Source organism: Ammospiza caudacuta, chromosome 10 (genome assembly GCF_027887145.1).
Source record: "Ammospiza caudacuta isolate bAmmCau1 chromosome 10, bAmmCau1.pri, whole genome shotgun sequence".
Taxonomy (NCBI): domain Eukaryota; kingdom Metazoa; phylum Chordata; class Aves; order Passeriformes; family Passerellidae; genus Ammospiza; species Ammospiza caudacuta.
The window spans coordinates 9,938,639-9,960,265 of NC_080602.1; the positions used below are offsets into that span (position 1 = coordinate 9,938,639).

At 53.9% G+C, this 21,627-nt stretch overlaps 2 protein-coding genes across 2 annotated transcripts in view; both read right to left on the reverse strand.

Moving 5' to 3' along the window:
• Nucleotides 1-4,070, reverse strand: part of ZNF609 (zinc finger protein 609) — a 59,668-nt gene extending 55,598 nt beyond the window's left edge. Inside the window, exon 1 of the mRNA XM_058811290.1 lies at nt 3,980-4,070. The gene's annotated coding sequence lies outside the window, so the exon portion shown is untranslated. The remainder of the gene's footprint in view (nt 1-3,979) is intronic.
• A 3,325-nt stretch (nt 4,071-7,395) lies between these two features.
• TRIP4 (thyroid hormone receptor interactor 4) overlaps nt 7,396-21,627 on the reverse strand; it is a 30,601-nt gene continuing 16,369 nt past the window's right edge. The window contains exons 12-13 of the mRNA XM_058811451.1: nt 11,366-11,468; nt 7,396-7,621 (exon numbers count right to left, since the gene is read on the reverse strand). Coding sequence (XP_058667434.1) covers nt 7,554-7,621; nt 11,366-11,468 — 171 coding nt within the window. The 3' untranslated portion in view covers nt 7,396-7,553. The remainder of the gene's footprint in view (nt 7,622-11,365; nt 11,469-21,627) is intronic.

Consider the following 21,627-nt stretch of genomic DNA (forward strand, 5'->3'; position numbering starts at 1 on the left):
CCTCTTGGACTCATCACAAAAACTGATTTTTCACCCAAATGCAGATGGGAATTGGCTTCCTTTAAAGAAAAAAAATCAATCACAAGAGCAACTGGAATCCCAGAGCAAGTTTCCTGGTCAGGCAGCCATTCCCTATTTTCTTACTCAGATTGTTCAAACTCAACCTCACTCCTTCCTCTGACACAATGTCATACCTCAAGGCACTGACCCTCAGTAGCAGGAAAACGTGTCTGCATGGCAAAATAAGCCATATCCCAGTGGGATCCCTTTTCCTGCCCTTTCCCAACATAAAGCAACACCCTTCCTCATCCAAGTCAACCCAGCATGGGGACATAAAGCAGACTGGTTGCTGCCAGGGTGGCCAAAGCTCTGGTTCAGGAGCCACAACGAGCTCCCAGGACAGTTACGTGCTCTAAGCCAGCTCATCTACTTACCCAGATCTTAGAAAAGGTCCTCCACACCCACATGGGCTCCTCAGCACACCACACCCCAACTCCAAACCCCCATGCAATGCACCCTCATCCCTCCACCCTCTGCCACAAACACCCAGATTAGATCTTCCCTAGCAAGCAGGCAAGACCCAAGAGAAAATTACAAGCTCTCCCCATGCCCTGAGAGCCCATGAAGCATCAGAAGAGGAGTCACAGAAGAACTGCAAACATCCTGGCCCATCTCCAGGCGCTTCAGAGACTTTGGTGCTTCCCAAAACATATCTCCACAAACCACCATCAGGTGGAATAGAACACAGTTTTGGGAACAGACACACGACTCTCCCATCCCCAAGGCTGGGGAACCAGCAGTCCATAACCTGCAGGAAGCCTGCTATGACAACCATGGACTTGTCCGTGACCTCAGTGGGCCCCAGTGACTCCAGCACAGATCCACTCGCTGCCTCCATCACTACAAGCAACTGAGCACGCTGATACTGTCACCAGCTCCTGGCAAGGTCACCTGGAGCCTCACCTGCATGTGACACAGCCCCCAGAGGTCCTGTCCCCAGCAGGTCCCTGTCTCTGGCCAGGAACACCGGCAGCCAAGCCAACGCTCAAAGGGCATCGCTGCGCACGCACGATGTCACACAGCCCCGGAACAACATACCTGGCACCATAAATACCATCTTATTTACATAATGCTCTGGATAAAGGGGACAAAGAGGCTTACTGCATTACATCTGGGACTAGGATTGCATCAGCGCCCACAGGCCCTAATCCCACTCGGAGCTGTGCTGCCGGGGCGTGGTGGGACAGGGACGAGGGGCAGCCCCACAAGGTCCAGCTCAACGCTCTCCCCACCACAACATGCACAGAAAGATCCCTACACCCTGGAAATGCCAATTAAATCAGGCACAATATGTGACTTTAGTCCTCAACCCAGAAGTGGGATCCCAGATGTGGGTGTCCCACCTGTCCCGGCCTAGACACAACACAGACGTTGACTTTGTCTGGGGAATGATGCTCACATGGACATGCTCGAAAGACCAGGCAGCTCCTGGTTTTCTTTAATTTATGCAATCACAACTAAAGATACACTGTAAATATAACCTGGAGGCAATTTTTGATTCAAGGCAACCCTGTTCTCCAAGAGAATAAACCAGATGGAGTGAACTTTGGTCTGCTCCTCTTGTTAATTCAAAATAAAGAGATACACACAAGCTGTTGGGTAAATCCAACACCATGTGAGAGAACCTCAACCACCTTTGTGAGCCCTTTCTTCCCAGAAATGCACCTTTTCAGCTCAATTTACAGGGAAAAAGCTTTTGAGGCAGAAGCAGCAATGTCATCACCACCGACATAAGACAAGCCAGGTGCAAGGAAGTGTGAGGGGACTTTGCAACTGAGGCAAGGGAGGGATAATCTGGGGCTACCACCCAGCATAGGGCTCCAGACAGACAGATGGATCCCCTTCAAAAAATCACACCACTTTCAGCACACAGAGAGATAACAAGGATGTTAAGAGACACATCCATGCACACACACACACTGGCCCCTGAGGCTACTGAGCCTAATGGTGACTCACCAAACACAGACCAAGTGGAGTGCCTGGCTTGGAGAAAGGAATAAAACCCGCTCCCCGTGCTCTGGCCATACTCAATTACAGGTCATTCCAACTTGTTTGATAATTAATTTCCTCCAGTGGCTCTGATCAGAGGCAGCCCTTGCCCTCCATGCCAGGCCAGTCCAGGTGAAACATTAAATCCTTGTCCTTTTCCACCACAGAGACACCACGCTCCCTGCGCTGCACACATCTCCCTTCTCCTCCTCACAGGAGAGGGGAAAACCTCACTGGATGAACAAGGGTGTAAAAAGGCAAGGATTTGTGTTTTGTGACTCAAACAGCTTCAAAATAACAAAACACAAATTATTTTTGGTCAAGAGCTAATCAATAAAATCAGCTGCCTGGCTTTTCTGAGTGCCGTGCATGTGCGGTCGCGTACTGCCAACAAAGACCTAGAAATGTGCGGCATAATCTGATGCTGGAGTCATCGCACAAAGCGTGGAAATAGGTTTTCCTGAGGATGTCCAGGCAAGGAACTGCCTGCACACGAAGGAGCCCAAAAGGCAGACCCCCAACACCGGCATCCTCGGACATTCCGGAGGAGGGGGAAAGAGCCCATGGGGCTCCTCAGTGCACACTTTGGAAAATGAGCGTACAAAGCCTCCTCCAAGGGAAAGGGCCTTCCCAGAAAGCGGGGAAAAAGGAAAGGAAAGGCAAAAGGAAGGCTGCTGGGAGATGGAGGGGAGCCAAGTCTCGCAGACCAGAGCTGAACCTGTGACCTTCCCCGTGTACACAACGGGCGGGAGAGCGCACGGCAGGAGCGCTTGCCCCGCCGGCCGCCCCAGCCCTCGCGGGACACCCGGCCACGTTGTCACCGGCGGGGTCACCTCCAGACGGGCCCCGCTGGCCAACGGGGGGGCTCCAAGGACTCGAATGAGAGCGGCTCGTACTGCGGCACAGGGCCCGGCCCCGGGGGTGCTGCCCGGAGGGGCTCCGCTCTCGGGGTCTGACCCGCCCCAAACTCACAGGGACTCGCTAAACGCGTTGGGGAACATTCAATCTTCCGGGATTTGAGGGGAGAACCGGCCCCTGACCGGCACCACAAAAGAGCTGAGATCCAGTGAACCTGTGCTCGCGCTGTCCCTCTGCCCCTGTGCCCCCCAAACCCTCCCTGCACGGGGGTCAGGAGGGGTGACCCCCGCCTCCGCCCAGCAACACCGCCATCCTCCCCGCCCGCAGCCCCGACCCTCCCCACACAACCTGGCATGGCGGTGACCCCACGCAGGCGAGGGACACCGCTGCCAGCCGTGGGGACCCGAGCGCGACCCTCGCGACGGCAAAGGCGGGCCCCGCTCCGCCCGGGGGGACCCGACCCCAACGGCCACGACACCCGCGGGGCTCCTTCCCAACGGCCGCGGGAGGGACCCGCAACCGCCCCCGGGCCCCGGGGAGGGGGGCAGGGGCACACAGACCCTCGTCCCCGTGGTGCCGGGGGGGCTGCGGAGCTCCATCCCTACGGCAGGGATGAGCGAGGGGGACGCACATATCCCATATCCCCGTCCCCAGTGGTCGCAGAGGTGGGGGGCACACAGACTGCCCCAGAGCCCGGGGGGGGCGCACGGCCCCATTCCCAGGGGGCCCAGAGACTGGGGGGGGGGGCACTGAAATTCCCGTTCCCCATGGTCCCGGGGGAGGGGTACCCGGATCCCCGTCCGTGTAAGGGTCACGGGGGGGGGCGCGGGAGGTGGGGGAAGGCACAGCCGCCTCCCCGGGGGTCACAAGGAAAAGCGGGGAGGGCACACATCCCCGTCACGGCTCAGAGCGGCGGCCCGGGCCCAGCCCGTGCAGAAGGGGCGGGGGGGGGGGGGGGGGGGGGTGCCCGAGGCCCGAGGGGAGCCCCAATCGCCACCCCCCCACACACCCCCCCCCCCCGCCCGCGGCGGGTCGGGCGGCGTGGCGCGGGCCCGGCCGGGCGCGCACTCACCCGGTCGCTGGGGTATCCGCCCTAGGTGCGCTCCATGTGGGTCGCGCCGGGGCCGGCGCTGCGGGCCGGGGCCGGGGCCGGGCCGGGCCGGCCGGGGCCGCCACGCGCTGAGGCCGCGCCGCGCAGGCCGCGCCGGGTCCGCCGGGCGGGGCGGGGCGGACGCGGCGCAAAACGCGGAGGGCGGAACGTGGAGCGGCGTCCCCGGGCGGCGGGAAAACACGGAGCGGATTCCCCGCCTGAAGCATCGGGAGCCGGAGACAGACAAAGCCCGGAGCGGAGCGGGCCCTGCCTTGGGAGCCGGAGCCGCCGTAGTGCCTCCTCGGAAATGGCGGGGTGATTCTTTCGGGGGTGTTTCACGCTCTGGGTGGTGTCTTGTGAGACCTCAGGCCGGCACGGTTCCCCAGGGCCATGCTTTTAGCTCCCTGAGCCAGCACAGAAAGGGAGGGGGCGGGAATCATCACCACCCGGGCATCCACACCTACCTCAAAATCCACCATCATGCCCCACGCTGCCACTTTTCCTTTCCAAACTCTTCTGGATGGAGAGAGCACCTGGGTCCCCAGCCGTTCTCATGTCCCCTAAACTCTCCACTTCCCACCTAAAGCCTCAGCACCAACCCTGCGGACCAGGGAGGAAATTCCATCTCATCTCAACCCTAATCCCCAGACAATCCAAAACCTCTGCTCCTTTTCCCAAAGCCTCAGCATCAGCCCCGCTGTTTGGTGAGGAAATTTCGGTTCAGCTCAGTGGGGATGCCCCAGTGCTGTCTCCGTGACACCCCAAAACCAGGAAGGTGAAGCAGTGCAGCGAGCTGTGCCAATGGGAGGTGGGATGCAGGATCCCAGCTGGCATCTGTCAGGGTTGGGCATGGAGCAGGAATATGCACAAATCTGCAGGTCCTGCAGAGGGAGAGAGCAGCACCAACTCCGTCCACACAGCCAGGGTCTGCTGTAAGTATTGCAGCCCAAAGAGGTGCCACCATTCCTTGAGTGTGCCACCATCCAGTGTGGTTTTAGGAGACCATCAAAGGAGATGCCAATTTCTTCTGATGCTTTGTGCCCCAAACAAGGACAAAACAAGACCCAAATCCCTGGCAAAGAGTGCCAAGAAGCCCAGAGGTCTGGGTGTCTCACCAGCTTTTGGGGCTGGGGAAAGTGGGAGGGAGCCAGAGGATGTTCAAATCAACAGGAAAAGAGGGTTGAGAATTCTGACAGCCCAAAATAAAGAGGAGAAATCCTTCCTTATCTTGATGAGGAGAAACTGTCCTCACAGAGCACAGAGCCAATGCTAGAGGGCTCCAATTATATTATATTATATTATATTATATTATATTATATTATATTATATTATATTATATTATATTATATTAATTATATTATATTATATTATATTATGTATTAATAAAACCAGGTCAGTTTTTACTGGAGTATTTTCAAGGATTGGGTAAAAGGTTTTATGGGCATTTGGTGTTGATGCTCAGCAAATCTCAGACCAGGAATGGTGCTTCCAAGGTGGAAAAACCAGCGTCAGTCAGGAACACAGGATGAACCAGGGATGGGCCAGTGCATTTTTTCTGGCAAAATTGTGATGCCACTAACACAGAAGGAAAACAAAACCCCTGCCAGGCGAGGCAGTTCCATTGGGAATGATCTCTGCATCACTCCAATGATGTTTTGGCATGAGCAGGGCCTGTGATCCAGCCTGCCTGCAGGTGCTGGAGATCCCACAGGATCCTACAGACCATGGTGGATGTGGAACCCTTAGGGGTGAAATCTGCAGGCACCAGGTGAGCTGTGAGTGACAAAGGACAGGGAGGTGACAAGGCAGAAGCCACAGATGGATCTGGTTTAATATGGAGCCAAATCATGGATTCATATCAAAGCCTGGCTCAGGCATGGGATGGGTGACCCATCTGGAGAAGCAGTACCTCGGGATGGGGATTTTAAGAGGAACTAGGTGTGATGCAGGTGGGATTTTGTGGGATCACAGAGCTGGTAGAGATCCCACTCTGTCCTGGTCTTTGATGGTGCTGCACTCGTGGGACAGGAGCAGGAGCTGGGGCTGCAGCACCTGGAGCCAGCCTGGCAGCTCCTCCCTGGGTGCTGACTTCCAGCCCTGTGTCCCACCTCTCCCACACAGCCCACAAGGAAGGCCTCTCCTGCCTCCTTCTTCCCAAGGCACCAGCACCCCGGGATGACTCCCCAAGCCTCCATCCCTCCCCAGCTCTGCTCCTGTTGGCACCATAGATACTCTCCATCACTCTCAAGGGACATGCACCAGGACAGCAGGATCTCCATGTACGAAGAGTGCAGGGAAGTCTGCAGGAATCCCAGCACAGCTGACTGGACCACAATGGTGGGACACAAGGGATGCAGCCAGAGGAGGAAGGAAGCAGGAGAATCCCATCACCCCTGGCCACACTGAACAACAGCTCCCACACCACAACCTCTGTGCCAGTCGTGGGCAGCTCAGAGCTGAAACACCCACAAGGGTATTCCCACTGAGGGATAACGTGGGTGGGCCTTGGATCCAGCCCCATCATTTCCAGCACCTCAGAGATCCCACAGGCAGCAAACAGAGCCAGAAGACAACTCTCAGGGCAAATGGCAGTGCTGCAGCATGAAGGCTCTGCACCCTCCTCCTCCTCGCCCATGGGGCAGAGGGCTGGGATAACCCACACCCAGGGCCTGTGCCCAGTAGTTGAGCTGGCAGCTCCCACCACATTTCTGGGAAAGAGGAGGAAAAGGGATGCTGGGAGTGCTGGGGGGATCACTCCATCCCCACCAGAGCAGGGTGGGCTCAGGGTAATGAGGAGGAGCTCTTAGACCATGGCAAGGCAGAGCCTGGAGCAGCCCAGCACGAAGGGATCACAGCCCAGCACACACCAGTGCATGATGAGCGTGGTAATGTGGGGAGAGGCACAGTGTGAGGGAGAAAAAGGCAAAATTCAGCTTATTCCAAAGGTGTTCTACACACAGCTGCTGGGGCCAGGCTGCTGCTTTGGTACCAATCAGCAGAAGGATGTAAGGTTGGGCACTCAGCAGTGATTCCCAAGGGCTGGAAGAGCACCTGTGAGCAGGCACAGAGCCCACCTCTAACCCCAGACCTCCCATCCCCACTTGGCTCTCTGGCTGTTGGGAGCCATCCCCCTCATCCCCTCAGCTTCTCATCCTTCTCCTCCATGTGTTTGACCCCACAGAGCACAAAATACCTCAAGGCCCTTTTTGGAGAGGGAGATCCTGCCAACGCCAAGCTGAAGCTGGGCGGCCTGCTGCCAGAGAGCTCCCCATGCCCCATGCTGCTCCTGTGGGTGCCAGTGATTGCTGAACTGCATCCTCCCACCCACCCTTGTCTGCAGCGTGGGACCTCCCTGGAAGCACAGGGCTGCTGGGCCAGGTCTTGGTGAAAACAAGTCTCTTTTAATACTTTTGGAATACAAGAGAGAAAGCAATACCTAAACACAATCTGGGATCAGGGATCCATCTTGCACCTGCCTTCCAGAGCTGAAGACCATCCTGGCTCCCTTCAGAGGCAGTTGGGTGCTTCATGGGAACCAGTGCTGCTCCCCCGGCGCTCACCCCACGGCTTTCTGCTTCATTAACCCCTTCTTTGCTCCCTGGTGGATCTTTGCATCCAGCTTCCCTGTAAAGAGGGGATTAAAGAAAAAAAGAAAAACACAACAAACCCTCATCACTCTTTATTTTTAAATGCTATTTGCAATGCAAATGAGCTGGAGGCAGCAAGGTCTCCTAGTTAGTGTGTTCCTGTCACATCCAATTATCGTGCTTGAGGAGCCAGGCGTTTCCAGCCGCCCTGGCCTCCCTCTGCAGGCGCGACACCCGCGAGCCAGGGGCAGCGCGTCCAACGTGGCCAAGGGAGGGAAATTCAGCCAGGAGAGGAGTGAATTCACATCCAGCACTCGCCTGACACTACCAGGGGGGAAAGCAATCCCTGTGCCTGCCCACAGGATGCTTGGAGGAGATGGGAACCGTCCAGAAATGTGGCAGGGATGTGTTGCTGCACGGTGCGGCAAAAGGCAGGAGTGGGACAGCAAACCCTCAGCTTGGGATGGTGGTGCAATCACACCCAGCGTGATGGGGACACCTGCTCCACGTTGCTACGTGCCAGGTTGGTGGTCTCCAAGGCCACCTGCTGCCTTTGCCACCAGGGAAAACCTCAGCCAGCAGCTCCAATGGGACCTGGAGCAAACACTGCCTTCTCCTTGTCCTTCACAGCCCTTGGGGGCTTCACTGCCAGCTCTGCTTTCCCACCTGGGAGAGGAGCAGGACACCAGAACATAAGATTTTGGGTAACTCCTGCTGAAGAAGCCAGCAGCCAGGCATTGTGATGTGCTTCCTCATAGGAGTGTCCTCGTCCTCTTCTTCCTGTCAGTAAAAACGCAGGGATGCTCCTGCTCTCCCAGCTCCCAGAGAGGCTCTGCCAGCAGCCAACACTGGTCCCTCCTCTAATGCCACATCTCCCCAGGACTTGCCTTCCTGCTGCTCCCTTGGATCTTCCCATCCTCTAAATGCCAGCCTCATCCTGTCTCTGCAGCTGGGAACAGAGATAGGGCAAGATACACCAGGCTCCAAAGTTCTGCTTCAACCACTGCTCCAAAATCTGCTGCTAAATGTCCATGTGCCATAAGAAGCAGGTGCTTCTCCAGAGAAAATGGCTCCTAACCAGCCAGTGACCATCACCTTCTCTTCAAACCAAGAAACCTTCTCAATTCCAGTTCAACAAAGTGTGCAGACCACAAATGCCACAGATCCACAAACTGAAACATGGCTTGAAGATGTTCTGGGAGATCCTCCATCCCCTTGGCCACCCCAGAGAAAACATTCCCCAACCACTTTAGGATGGGGAAGAAGCCCCCTCCTTGCAATTGCTGTTTCCAGTCACTGGCACCCAGCAGGCTGAGCCAGCCCAGCAGTGTGTCAGACCACCCTGTCCCCACATCAGGGGTGGCTTTGGCAGGAGAAAGGCAGCAAGTTCACCTTCTCTCCATGCTCTGGTCCCCCAACACCACCTACTGTCACCAGGGCTGTTGCTTTTCATGCGCCTGCCTGCTTCTCCTGGACCCAAAAACACTGGGAGCTCCTCTGCTCTTCCAGCTTGCAAACACCACACAGGTAACCTTTAAGAAAAGGCTAAAAGTAAGGCAAAGCCCCAGGGTCCCTTGCTCTTTCTGCTCAATGATTCAAGGCCTCTTGTCTCACACCATGTCCTCTGCTCCTCTTCACTCTTCCAGACACTGGCTGTTGGAGGGAGGCTTCTAATTGATGCTTCAGGGTAGCTTTGCCTGGATTCAAGGAACTCTCCCATGAGAAAGGCCAATGTGCTTTGTCCTCTTGCACTAAAACTACAAGGGGACATATCTGGGGAGAGCTGTGCTCCCAGATGCAACACTGTGCCCACCCCTTCCACAAAAACAATGACCCTGGCAGCAAAAATTGAGCCATGCTAGGGTTTTTTCCCCATTCCCAGGCTGCTAGAAACAATTTGCAACAGAGAAGCATCCGGATGTCACTGTGGCGAGGTCCACGCTGTTATCTGGCAAGGAAAACTGCTCTGGCTTGGCTTCCCAACAGGACAAACTGGCATTTTGTCATGGTTTGAGCCAGGTTTGAAGGAGACCAGGGCAGCCAGCAAGCCCAAGAGAGGATGTGAGCTGGCACCTTCCCTCTGCTCAGCTTCCAGCTGGGAGAATTAAGCTTCTGACTGCCTGGGATGCAATGCCAGCTTCTATTAAAACAGCGCCTTGCGCCGATGAAAGGTCAAAGGCTTCCCTGCTCCTTCCCCAGGCTGTCATAAATATCACCCAGACGGACCATGTCCCTTCTGGGAGGTGAGCACACAGCTCCACGGCCCCCCTGTGCTGCTCCTGTGACAGCTCCTACTGGGATGGAGGGCAGGGAAGGCAGGGCCAGCAGTGGCAGTGGGAGCACAGGCAGCCGCCAGCACAGCCGGCTCCCTTCCAGGCTGTTAGACTGATCCCTCTCCAAGCAGGAAAGTGTCACAACACAAAGGAGATGATGTGACAGATGGGGAGGGGACTGGCAGCACCTGCACCCGGCAAGGCAGACGGGCAGGAGCCGCAGAGCAGCTTCACCCTCTCCCACCCACGGCCACACAGAGGCAGAGGTGGGAGTGAAGGAGCTCGACAGCCTGGCAGAGAGAGGGCAAAGGAGAGGTTAAAACAAGAGGAAAAAAGGATGCAGTGGCTGCACCAGCACACAAGGGCCACGAGGCTAACCCACAGCCAAGATTTGCATCCTAAATAACTCCTGCCTGCTCACTGGCACTCAGAATAACCCATCTAGGGGGAGGACCACGAGCGAGATTCAAAGGCCCGCAGGTCTCCAAGCACTGGTCAGCATTGGCTGAATACACCTCCCAGCTGCTGCTCAAAAAGGCAAGGAAGAAACCAAATGGTTTTGCAGGACATCCCAACACCCAGCTGTGGGAGAAAGGTGATTCCCTGAGAAGAGAGGGAAAAAAACCCTCAAAGCCAACAAAAATAACTCTCTGCCGTGCTCCAAAAAAGCCCTTATTAACCTGAGAAATCCTAGCACTCCTGAACCCCAGGTACTAGCCCAAGGATCCATGTGGAAAGGAGGGAGATCACCCAGTTGTCAGCTCTGCTGAACAAACAGCCAAGACTCTTCCTGCTTCTGCTGCTTTTAGCCCGTCAAATTAATTTTTCACATCCCCTGCAAGCGCGTGCGGTGCCTTCCCCGGGCTGTGTGCTGGGGAGGGAGGCTGCTAATAAGGACGGAGCTGACTGCGGGCTCCCCAGCTGCCGCATTCCCTCCTCCATCCTTTTTATAGCAGGGATAACTGGCAGCCTGCGGAGGGGCTGGTGGCTCGTAAAAGGGACTGACGGCGCTGGCAGGCGCGGCGCGGACAGATGCTGCGGCGCTTCCCTGTGTGCTCTGCCAGGACAGGGCATCCCATCCCACCCCATCCCACCGGCCTGCAGATGGGGAACATCCATCTGGCCCTGCAGCTCTTGCTGTTCAAGCCCTCAGGGGCAAGAGCGTGGTTTGGAACTGCAGGACACGAAGGTTGCCTGGATCTGGCACTGCTGCACCAACTCCCATCCTGACCCACGCTGGTGCTGGCAGATCAGCCACTGACACAACTGCTCTTTGACTCCCCAAGTGTTTGCAGAGGATGTATTTGGAAGGAAGCAACATCTGGGGAAAGGGGGAACTGAAGACAAAAAAAAAATATTACAGATGTACTCAAGCCATTAAACAAACACCTCCAGATCAAAGAGCAGCCGGCGAAGGTTGGGAACTCATCTGGCAGCAGCAAGCTGGGGTGGCAAGGCAAGCCGGCTCTGAGGGCTGGGGGGGCACCTGGGGAAACTTTACTACTTACAGATTTTGTGTTTTCCTTTGATGGGAAACTTGAGAACCATCTCCTGGGGATTCGTGCAGATAAAGACAAATGGAGAACCGGACTCCTGGCTCAGGTCCGGATACTGTGAAACACAGAGAGACACAGAGAGCAGAGTCAGGACGGCTGCATGGGCACAGACAGAGCTCAGCGGGCAAGACAGAGGGATCTTAGCCAAGACATGGGTTATGTGGAGGCTGTAGCAGCTCAGACCAAACCACTTCAAGAACTTCTAATGAAAGAAAACCCAACAATTCCAGGTTTGAGTCTTATTCCGCAAATCCCTTGCTCAGGCTCTTCTCACTGTGCCTCTTTGGATCTGCTCACCCTGGGTGTTCCCAAGCCCCTTTCAGCCCCCTTTGGCACCCCCTGTGCCACCCCTGTGGTTTCACACTTGATTTAGGCAGATCAGAACCCTGGGATGTTGAGAGGGACGTGGTTGGAGCCCTACCATCACCAGCCCACCTGTTCACTGGGACAAGCAAGGGACAGATTTTCAGCCTGATGCATCCCCGGATTCAGGTGACCAGGAATGTGAATATTCACACTAATCCCTAACAGGTCATGGACAGCACACCAGCACCACAACCAAAACAACCTGCCAAACTCAGCCTGAAACGACCACTAGAGAGGTGGCCACCACCAGCTGCCCCAGCTACAGATACATCCCCAAATGCTCCCCACAAAGCTCAATCCCAAACACAAGGATTTGAGACTTGGAGAGTGTGCACAGTCCTGCTGTGGGACACACATTCCTTGATATTCACTTGCCTGTAAAGGGTGAGCAACACACCTGCTACACACCAAGGTGATGGCTCAGAGAGGCCAGCTCAGGGCTGGCTCCATTCACAGAATCATTGGAGGGATTTTAACACACTGAACACATGGGGGAATTTTACAGGAAGAGAATAAACAGATTATAGAATCACAGAAGCATTTAGGTTGGAAAAAGACCTCTAAAATTATTTCTCTCATTAACCATGTGGGGAAAAAAGAGAAAAAACCCACTCCATGCAGGAAGCACACCAAGATCCTGGCTGGCTGCAGCTCAGCCTCCCCGGCATTCAGAGGTGAAATGCAAAACAGTCATAAAAAATGTATGTCTCAGCTCTCACCTCAGACTGTCCATGAGCTGCAGAGCTGGTGCTGACAGCACTGGGGCCAGCACATGGCAGAGGATGCTCCAGCCCAGGAAACCCTGCTCAAACAGACTGCGGAAGTGCTTTTCCTTCCATGGGAAAAATGCCTTCTTTTTTTTTCCCTGCTCCCTTGCCTTCCTCGAGCAGATCCATCAAGGCTGCTGGAGGGGACAGGATGCCAGAGCAGATGGAGCTGCGTGTCCTGGCAAATCCCCCATTTGTTAGTAACAAATGACTCCTAGGCCGAGTGTTTGAAAAGCTCTCACCGACCTGCCAAGATGAGTTTGGATTTGCCCTGGAACAGCTGGGCACGGCGAGGGAAGCAGGGAGAGACCTGCTCTGCCCACACTGCAGCAGGGCTTGGCAGCACTGCCAGCAGCTCAGGGAGATTTACAGAAGCCCAACGCTGGGATTGGATCAACCAGGGGAAGCGTTTCCAAGCCCTCTCATTTTCCACAGCCTGGAAGAGCTGTGCACTGGGTAAGAGAGAGGTACAAGCACTCAGCTGCTCTGTGCTGGGGAGGAGGAGCTGCCCTGATCTGCTCCATGTGCCCATGCCCTGCTGCACCAACCCAGCCTTGGACAGCTTTCCTCCTCTCTGTTCTCTTTTGGCTGAGTCACCTTACTTGACTTGCTTCCACTGCTCCGTGCCCATGCCAAGGATTTTCATTTCCCATCTGCAGGGAAGGAGGATCTTGGAAGGTTAGGAAGAGCCAATGTGAACATCCCAGTCAGTGCCTGGAGAGTGTGAAATGCTGGCACTGCTCTGTCACTGTCAGTATCTCCTGGGTGACCAGTGGCACCTCCGTGGTGGAGATGAGGACAAGCCAAAGGACCAAGGTCCTTCAAGGCTGGAGGAGCAAAGGCTACCCAAACCTGGCTGCAGAGGGGATCCTTCCTGCTCCACTACCCCTGGTTCAGCCCGTGGGGCAGCCAGGACGGGTGTGTGGCAGAGGTGCTGCTGCTGGAATACAGCTGCTCCCCAAATCCCCTCAGCCACATCTCCCAGGTGGACCTGGACACCACCATGTCCCCTTCACACCTTTTACAGCCCCATGCTAGGAACATCTCCCAAACAGGCACCTGCAGGGAAGCAACAGCCAGCTGATTTCTCCACTGACAGCTTTCATTCAAACCTGGATGGAGCCTTCAGCTCCAGCAGTTCCCGCTCAATCCAATCTCAAGGGCAAGGTGGCTGCCACACTGTGGCTTGAATTCCTGCTTCCACACCACAGCCTTTCATCTTTGCTGCCAGGGTGCATTTCTGTCTGTGAGCCAAACCCCTTTGCGTCCTTTTTAATTTTAAAAAGCTTTGGTCCTTCCTCTGGCATCTCACTTCCAGGAGGCAGGGAAGGAGCCTCTCATCCAGCCACTGCATTTAAGGCTTCCTATTGTACCTACCCCAGAAACCTCTTATCCCATCCAGGTGAACAAGGATCCAGAATATTCCTGTGGGCTGGAGCTGAGAAAGAGCCATAACCCTTTCCTTTGTCTAGAGTCAGGATGTTCCCAAGCAAGGAAGATGAGGCTGAGCTCCCACAAGATGCTGAGCCAAGCCAACAGCCCAGCTCCCTTCTTCCCCTAGTGCCTTCCATGACTACATTCCATTCATTCATCCCACAGAAAGCTCCATTCTCAAAAGAGATGCTGCCATCAAGACACCAAACAGGTCAGCCTCTGTTACATTGTCCAAAGCTGCCCAAATGTAAGTACCAAAACCTAATTTCTCACCGTTTCTGCTGTGAAAAGTCAGTTGTGTTACTCTACTGTCTGAAAAACCAGAAGTTTAGGAGACAGAGAAAAAATTTATTCCCAACTACTCCACCCCACAGGCAGCCCATCATCACTTCAGTAAACCTGAGCTTGGAATAAAAGCCCAAACCCAGAGCTGGTGTGGCAGAGGGGGAGGACAGGGCACATCCTGTCATGTTGCTCAGGCTGGACAGGCTTGGTGTCACTGGCTCTAGTGGGAGGTGTGTTTCACCCCATGGCAGGGAATAAAATGAGATGAACTCTATGGTCACTCCCAACCCCAACCAGTGTGGGATTCTGTGATCCCCAGTAAAGACAATCTCCAGCAGCAGTTCTTCAAATAAAAGGTCAATTCAGAGTGAAACCATGCTCCCTCTCTTCCAGAGACCAAAGAATCAAACCCAGCCAGGAGTCTGATGGGGGATGTCCCTTCTTAAATTCAACAGCACTCATCTCTCTTGTATTGGTGGTGTTAATAAGATAGGGGCTGATACTCCAGCTTTACACTGCCTCTCCCTGGAAGCAACCTGGATACAACAAACAGTCCAGAGACCAGATTGTCCCTCAAAAAGGAGCAAACCTACCCTTCTCCAGTCCTGCAGATGACCAGAGAAGCTCGAAAGAGAGAGGTTATGCAATGCAACTACAGTGTGAAAAAAGAGATTCAGCCTCCTTTCAGACCTTCTGCCACCTTGTAGTCAGCAGGCAGCAAGGGAGGTGGGAGGCCAGTGGGCTGTGTGGGCTGAAAGCAGCTGATGTGGCTCACCAAGAGCTGCTCCTCCCACTGCTTCACACCAACACCCCACAGACACACTCCACACACGGCCACTGCCCCCCCTGCTCGTCCCACCTCTCCAGCTGGGCTTCACTTTGCTGCTAACAGGTCTGGAAGACCCCAGCTGTGAGGAGATTAGGTGGGAGGGAAGGGAAAAGCACATCTCAAGGCAGCTTAACACCTGCAGGAAGAGCTCGAGGTTAAAGGAAGGTGGAAAAGGCAGCTGAGCACTGGGCTCCTCCAAAAACTGCCCACCAGACTCACCCTGACGCCAGAGCCAGCGCTTGGCACACGTATTAAGTGGCTATCAGATGTCCCCAACAGCCACCCAGCTCAAGCTGCAAGCAGGGATAATTGCTAATGAATGTTCCCTACACTTTGTTTTCACCATCCCTCGTCTCCCATCACCAGCTTGTCACCACCAGGAATAGCAGCAGGGCTGCCAGCCTCCCGCTCCACAGCCCACAGCAAAAGAGCAAAGGAGGGGACGAGCCAGCTCGGAGCCAGCAGAGACACAAACCCACCTTCTCTGACATCTGAGGAAAAAAAATCCTGCTAGATTTTTCCCCCCCACACCAATCTGTTACACTTTTTCCTTTCCCAATTTAGGTAAAGCCTGCAGCAGGATGCTGGGGCCGGGCAGGCTCACCCAGCATTCCTGGTACTTAATGCAGCATTTGGGACCCTTTGCTCATCCTGACTGCATCTCCACAGGAGGAAAAAAAAAAAAAACATCCCAAACCCCTCAATTTCTGCTCCTCTCCCCAATAAGCTGCACTGGCTTGAACCCAACTGCTGTGACCCGGAGGCAGGGAATGGAAAGAGCAGAAGGAAAACGTCCTGGGGGGAAGCCAAACCATCACTAACGAGATGAGCTCTGCTCTGGTGCATCCGAGGCAGGAACAAAGGCACCGCGTGCACCGAGCAGCGGCTCCGCACAGCACAAAGCCCCAGCGCGCTCAGCAGCTTCTCTAGCGACCCTCCAGGAGCATTCTTGCTCTCATTAAGGCCTGGGGACACAAAAGGGGTGGGAACAGTCCTGGTTTCACACACGGCAGCCAGCCTGTGGAGCCCTGCAATGCAGCCTGAGCTGTGCTTGCCATGGGAGCGCGGCAGAGAATTGCACGCTGGAACCTGTGGTCCTTCCCCTGGTCACTGCCACTGTCTCTCCATCTTACAGCTGCTGGGGACACCAGCAGCCAGGAGGTGCTTGAGATGCTCTGCAAGGTTCATGATGGAAAGGGGTGAATCATTTTCCTGGCGTGGCTCCCCGGTGAACAAGAGGGAAAACACGGCTCGCTCTGCCAGGCAGCGCCGGGCCAGGACACCCGCTCCAGCCTTCATTTCCCTGCTGCTCTCCAAGAGCCTTGAAATATAAGAGACAGCACAGGAAAGCAACACTGTCTGGAAAGAATAAAAGCAAGCAGACCCCGTGTGTTGGCAAGAGAATTCACCATAAATGCATTCAAAGGGGAAAAAATCATCCTGGTGGAGGCAGCATCTCCTCTGGCAGAGCAGGGCTGCTGCATCCAGCAGGGGCAATAAATCAGCGCCCCCCAGCAGGCAGAAACACACACTGGGCTCGTCCTGGCTGCTGGAGACACCCCTTGGCCACGTGCAAAAAGAGGAGTGGGATGCAAGGGATCCCCTGGGAGCCCAAGTTCCTTCACCCCGTTTTCTTGGTGATTTGTGGGAGAGGCGGATCCGCTCTTCTTTCATGCCTCATAAGCTTCATCGCTGTCACAGACACGTAACAGGTAATTAACTACTAAACAGCCATTTTCTCCTCCTCTCCGGAGGGAAATTGCTCACCATCCAGCTAGAAAATGTTTCTTCAGTGGTTTGCAAGAGGGAAAAGAAAATGGGCAGCTTTTTGGGAGGGATGGGGGTGCTGCAGCCAAATAAGGGCACTCGCAGCAATGCCTGCACCACAAACACATGGATCCAAGAGAACTGAAGCCATCAAATCTGAGAGATAATGCTTAATTGGATGTGGGTGCCACTGTGCCCAAGCCACATTTGGCCTGTCACTTTTCCAAGGAGAGTGGTTTAGGAGCATCAGCTCCCTGTCATTTGTTCTGACAGCAGTGGTCTCCATCATCTCTTTACAAGGACGTTCCCTTTGGGGAATTATCCAGCCAATTCTCCCAACACAGCCTTCACCCTGAGTGCCGCAGGGCACGCTCACACACAGGTGACACCCAACTGCCAACAGCAGATTCAGGTTTACCACCATTGTGTCACCTCCTGATTCAGCCCTCCAGTCCTGAAAAGTGCTTGCAGAGCAGCAAGTGCTTCACTCCGAGTTTTGATCACCTTCATGACACAGTCTTGCATCACACTTCCAACTCCAAGCACATTGTCAAGCAGCATTTTTTAAGGTCATATGCCAACCAGCCTTTGGCCCATGAGAAATGTAACATTTTCCTAAATAGAAACCCTAAAGCACATCCAAGTTTCTAGAAATGCCAAATTTTCTAGCTCGAGGCAGAAACATCCAGAACATGCACCCAAAGAACACTACAAGCTGTCCTTAGGTTTACCACCATTGTGTCACCTCCTGATTCAGCCCTCCAGTCCTGAAAAGTGCTTGCAGAGCAGCAAGTGCTTCACTCCGAGTTTTGATCACCTTCATGACACAGTCTTGCATCACACTTCCAACTCCAAGCACATTGTCAAGCAGCATTTTTTAAGGTCATATGCCAACCAGCCTTTGGCCCATGAGAAATGTAACATTTTCCTAAATAGAAACCCTAAAGCACATCCAAGTTTCTAGAAATGCCAAATTTTCTAGCTCGAGGCAGAAACATCCAGAACATGCACCCAAAGAACACTACAAGCTGTCCTTGGCCATGGAAGAGCTCAGGGATGCAGCAGAGCTGCTTCACAGAGGCTGAGTTAGCAAAGGGACGCACGCTGATGTTCAGTTCAAATCAAGAGAACACGAAAAGCAGGAAAAAAAAGTAGGATCACAAAGAAATCCAAACAAAAGCCGTCAGCCAAACTTTTGTTTGAAAGCCTGTCAGGTCTAGACTGCAACGTGTGAGGAAGGAACAGCTCGAAACCACAGCTGCTAATGGTTATGGATTTGGCAATCAAAATGTCTTTGTTAAAAAAAAAAGGAGAAAAAAAGTTAACTGCCTGACTATTGAGGCTACAAACCACAGCCTTGATGCATTGTTGCAGTCAACATCCTCCCTGCTGTTCCTGAGCGCTTACAGCTGCTGCTGGCAGCTCTGTGTGCTGGCACATGCTCCCTGCACCAGGATGCACAAGGAATTTTGTGAGCCTGCCTTCCTTTCCCCTTCTTCCCACCACAATGCCTGGCAGCCCTGGGCTGCTCTGCCCCTCCATGCCTGGCTGGTAGAACCAGATGCTGGGATGGCCGCGGGATCCTTCCCTGGAGGGGCGGATCCATCCGGTGGGTGTTCTCAGAGCCCGGCTCCCATCGAGGTGTCTCTACACCACAGGCTGTGCTTTGATTTGAAGGGCAGGGGAAGCAATTAAAACATAGTTAGTAATAACAGGACTTTGAAATGTAGATTTCAAATTCAGCCTTGTGCTGGTGCACTCTAAGCTGTCTGTCAGGGCTCAGCTGCACAGCCCTGCTCTCCCTGAACCGGCAGTGCAGGACCTACAGCCACCAACACCCTCCTGCCCTCACATCCCAGCCCAAAACCCGCCCATGGTAAACCCTGGAAAGGCTGGAGGTATTTACAGAGTGCCTGACAACCAGTTCAGGAGAAACTGGGTGGACTTGGAATGATATTTGGGAAGGCACTGGGCTGAAAGGGCTGTTTGCATGCCCCGTACCAAGGGACAGGGCTAAGCTCAGCTCCAACGCAGCCCCATCACCTGCACCATCAGCAAGGAGAAGGGAAAAGCAACAGGGAGGAGGAGCTGAGGGGAGTCAGGGTAGCTCAGCTGGCTGCATACAGTCAGACTTCAAGCAGCTTCACAAAGGCCTTTCACAGTCAGAGCTGGGAAGAACAGGGGTAGAACACACAGCCAAGCTGGAAAACGCAAACGTTGGGAGCACAGCCCTGCCCCTGCCTCTCCCCTTGCTGACCCTTGCTGCTGCTCCCCAAGGAGGAAGGATGCCAGCACCTGCCCCCAGAACTGATTCAACCCCTCGGATGGGATGGGATCTCTCACAGGACCAGGAAACGCATTGGAGCGACCGGTCTGTTCAGGCTTGGGAAATCAGTGACACACAACAAAAGCTTAAGCAAGCAGAGTCCTTGGGCACTCTGCATTACTGTGGGGGCTGCATTCTGCAGCTGACACATCATTTGGGGTCACCATGGAAAGGGTGGTCACAGCCCAACCTGGATGGGAAGGCAGTGGGGCACCAGACCTGGGGCTCCGGGTCAGTTTTATCTAACCCTGAGTTTCAGGATTAAATAAAACCCAAACAGTGAGAAGGCAGCAAGTATCAGTGACCACATCTGAGAGAGGGAAAAAGCCCTGCCAGCTCATGAGTAGTTTGCTGAAATGGTAGCAGAGGCAAAGTCCACAGTCATCATTAATTAAGTCATATGCTTCAGCCTTGGCTTGGCTTTCTCCCTTGGGTCTAGGAAACCAGAGGAGAGGGCAAGCAGGCCTCTATCATTCGATTTCTTTGGCATGCTAATGCATTCCTAAATTAATCATCATCAAGTGACAATCTCTCCTTCATCTTAACAGCCTGAGCAGTGACCTGAGCAAACCTGCTGGCTTATGCAAGGCAGCTGGAGCCTCAGAAGAGCCTCTGATGAAAACCAAAGCACTTCCCATATGGAAAAACTCCCCCATCTCTTACCGTCCCTAATCCAAACCAGCTGCATTCCTGCTCTGCTCCCAGAACCACAAATCGGGGGATTTTGTGGGGTGAGAACCTGAATTAAAGAGATGCATCACCCTGTGAGCCAGCCTAATGCCTGACACCACTGGATCTGGCATCTGGCTGCACAGAAAAGACAAATTCAGCTCAGGAGAATGCAGGGCCCTGTAAAGTTCAAAGGCCTTTCGTGGGCTGCAATCATTAACAACCACCTAGACTGCTCCAGAAGGAAGGATATCTGACCTAGCTAAAAATCCTTCACAGGGAGAGGTGCCTCAGGAATGAGAAGGCAAATATCCTGGTGGTGGGGAGGCAAGGAAGGGGCCAGGACAGCCACAGCACCACACAAACAGGCATTTGTCTCACTCAGAGCCTGCACCAGGAAACCCTTCCCTCAGGGACCAGGTCCCCATAAAAAGTCTCTATGCATTTATACTGTTCCTAGAAGCACACATCAATGCCTATGTTTGTGTTTCTCCCCTCCCATTAACTCCTAAGGAAAATACTCCCAGAGGGCTGTTGTTCCTTTATTTGGAGATAATCTAAACAGGCACCTTCTGGAGTCTAAATATAGAAAATGTCTACCCTTCTTCACTCCCATTTGATAATCTAAACCAAGTTCTGTACACTGGGCACCAGAGTTCATTTTTTTTTGTTGCTCTTTTCACCAGGGAGGGAAGAGGAGGCCAAAAGTTTAAACCCAAATTTCCTGAGTGGGAAAGCTGGAGCCTATTTAAATGATAGCTGCAATCTCGTGGCACAAAAATAGCTTCTACATGTTCCCTGAGCAGATTTAGGACACTAAGTGATCACCTAGAAATGAAAAATCAACACTTAACTCCCATCAAACATAATTAGCCAATAGTTCAGCCTGGTATAATAGCTCCATCCAGGTATTGGCACTTGAAATAAACCAAGCACACCTATCAACCACCCAAACAGCAGCAGGAAACTCTCTTTTTCCAGCTAAATAACCTCTCAGATCAAAGCCATTAGCAAAAGGAACACGGACTTCAGAGCACATGGAAATGGCATCAATGTAAACAACTCCCTGCTGGCTTTAGTGCTGCGCCAAGGCCTGCCTGCCCCATGCCACAGATCCCAAGTGGGCACTGCTGAGGTCACTGACACCTCCTGAGGAAAACAAGGGCAGCTCCTTGCTCTGCTCAAGGTGTCACTGACGTCAGCTCCGAGCAAGGAAAAGCCTGGGTGAACACTTGGATCTCCAAGGGGGAAAAAAGTTTCCAGGTCACCTCTAGCTGAGAAGTGTAACAAAGGAATCATTCTGGTCTTGAGCAGGGATTTTTGGGCTGCTGCCAGGGAGAGGAGGAAATGAGCCCAGAATGTGCTCTGAGGAGGGGCAAGATGTGCAAAGCTCAAGTGGAAATCCTGAGATTTCAGAGGGATCTGCAGGCAGCAGGCAAGCAGGGCTGAGCTCCCTGCAAACACAACAAGGGACACTGAACACCTGGGCTGGACCCTCCTGCTGCCAGAGCAGCTTCAAGCCAAAGATCACAGCTCTGAGCAGCAAGATGTGGTGTAAATAACCTCTGCCTGGAAGAACTGATTTATTTTTCACGTGGGAAAGAGACCCAGAGGAGCAGATTTAACCAGCTCATGCAATAGGCAGCATAAACTGGGATTAGGGTACCTGACTGATCCTAATCACAAGGACATCTCTGCTCTTCCTCTGCTCCCTGCCAGCTCCAGCACTACAGATCCTCTTCCATCATCACTTCCCACACGTCCTCAGGAT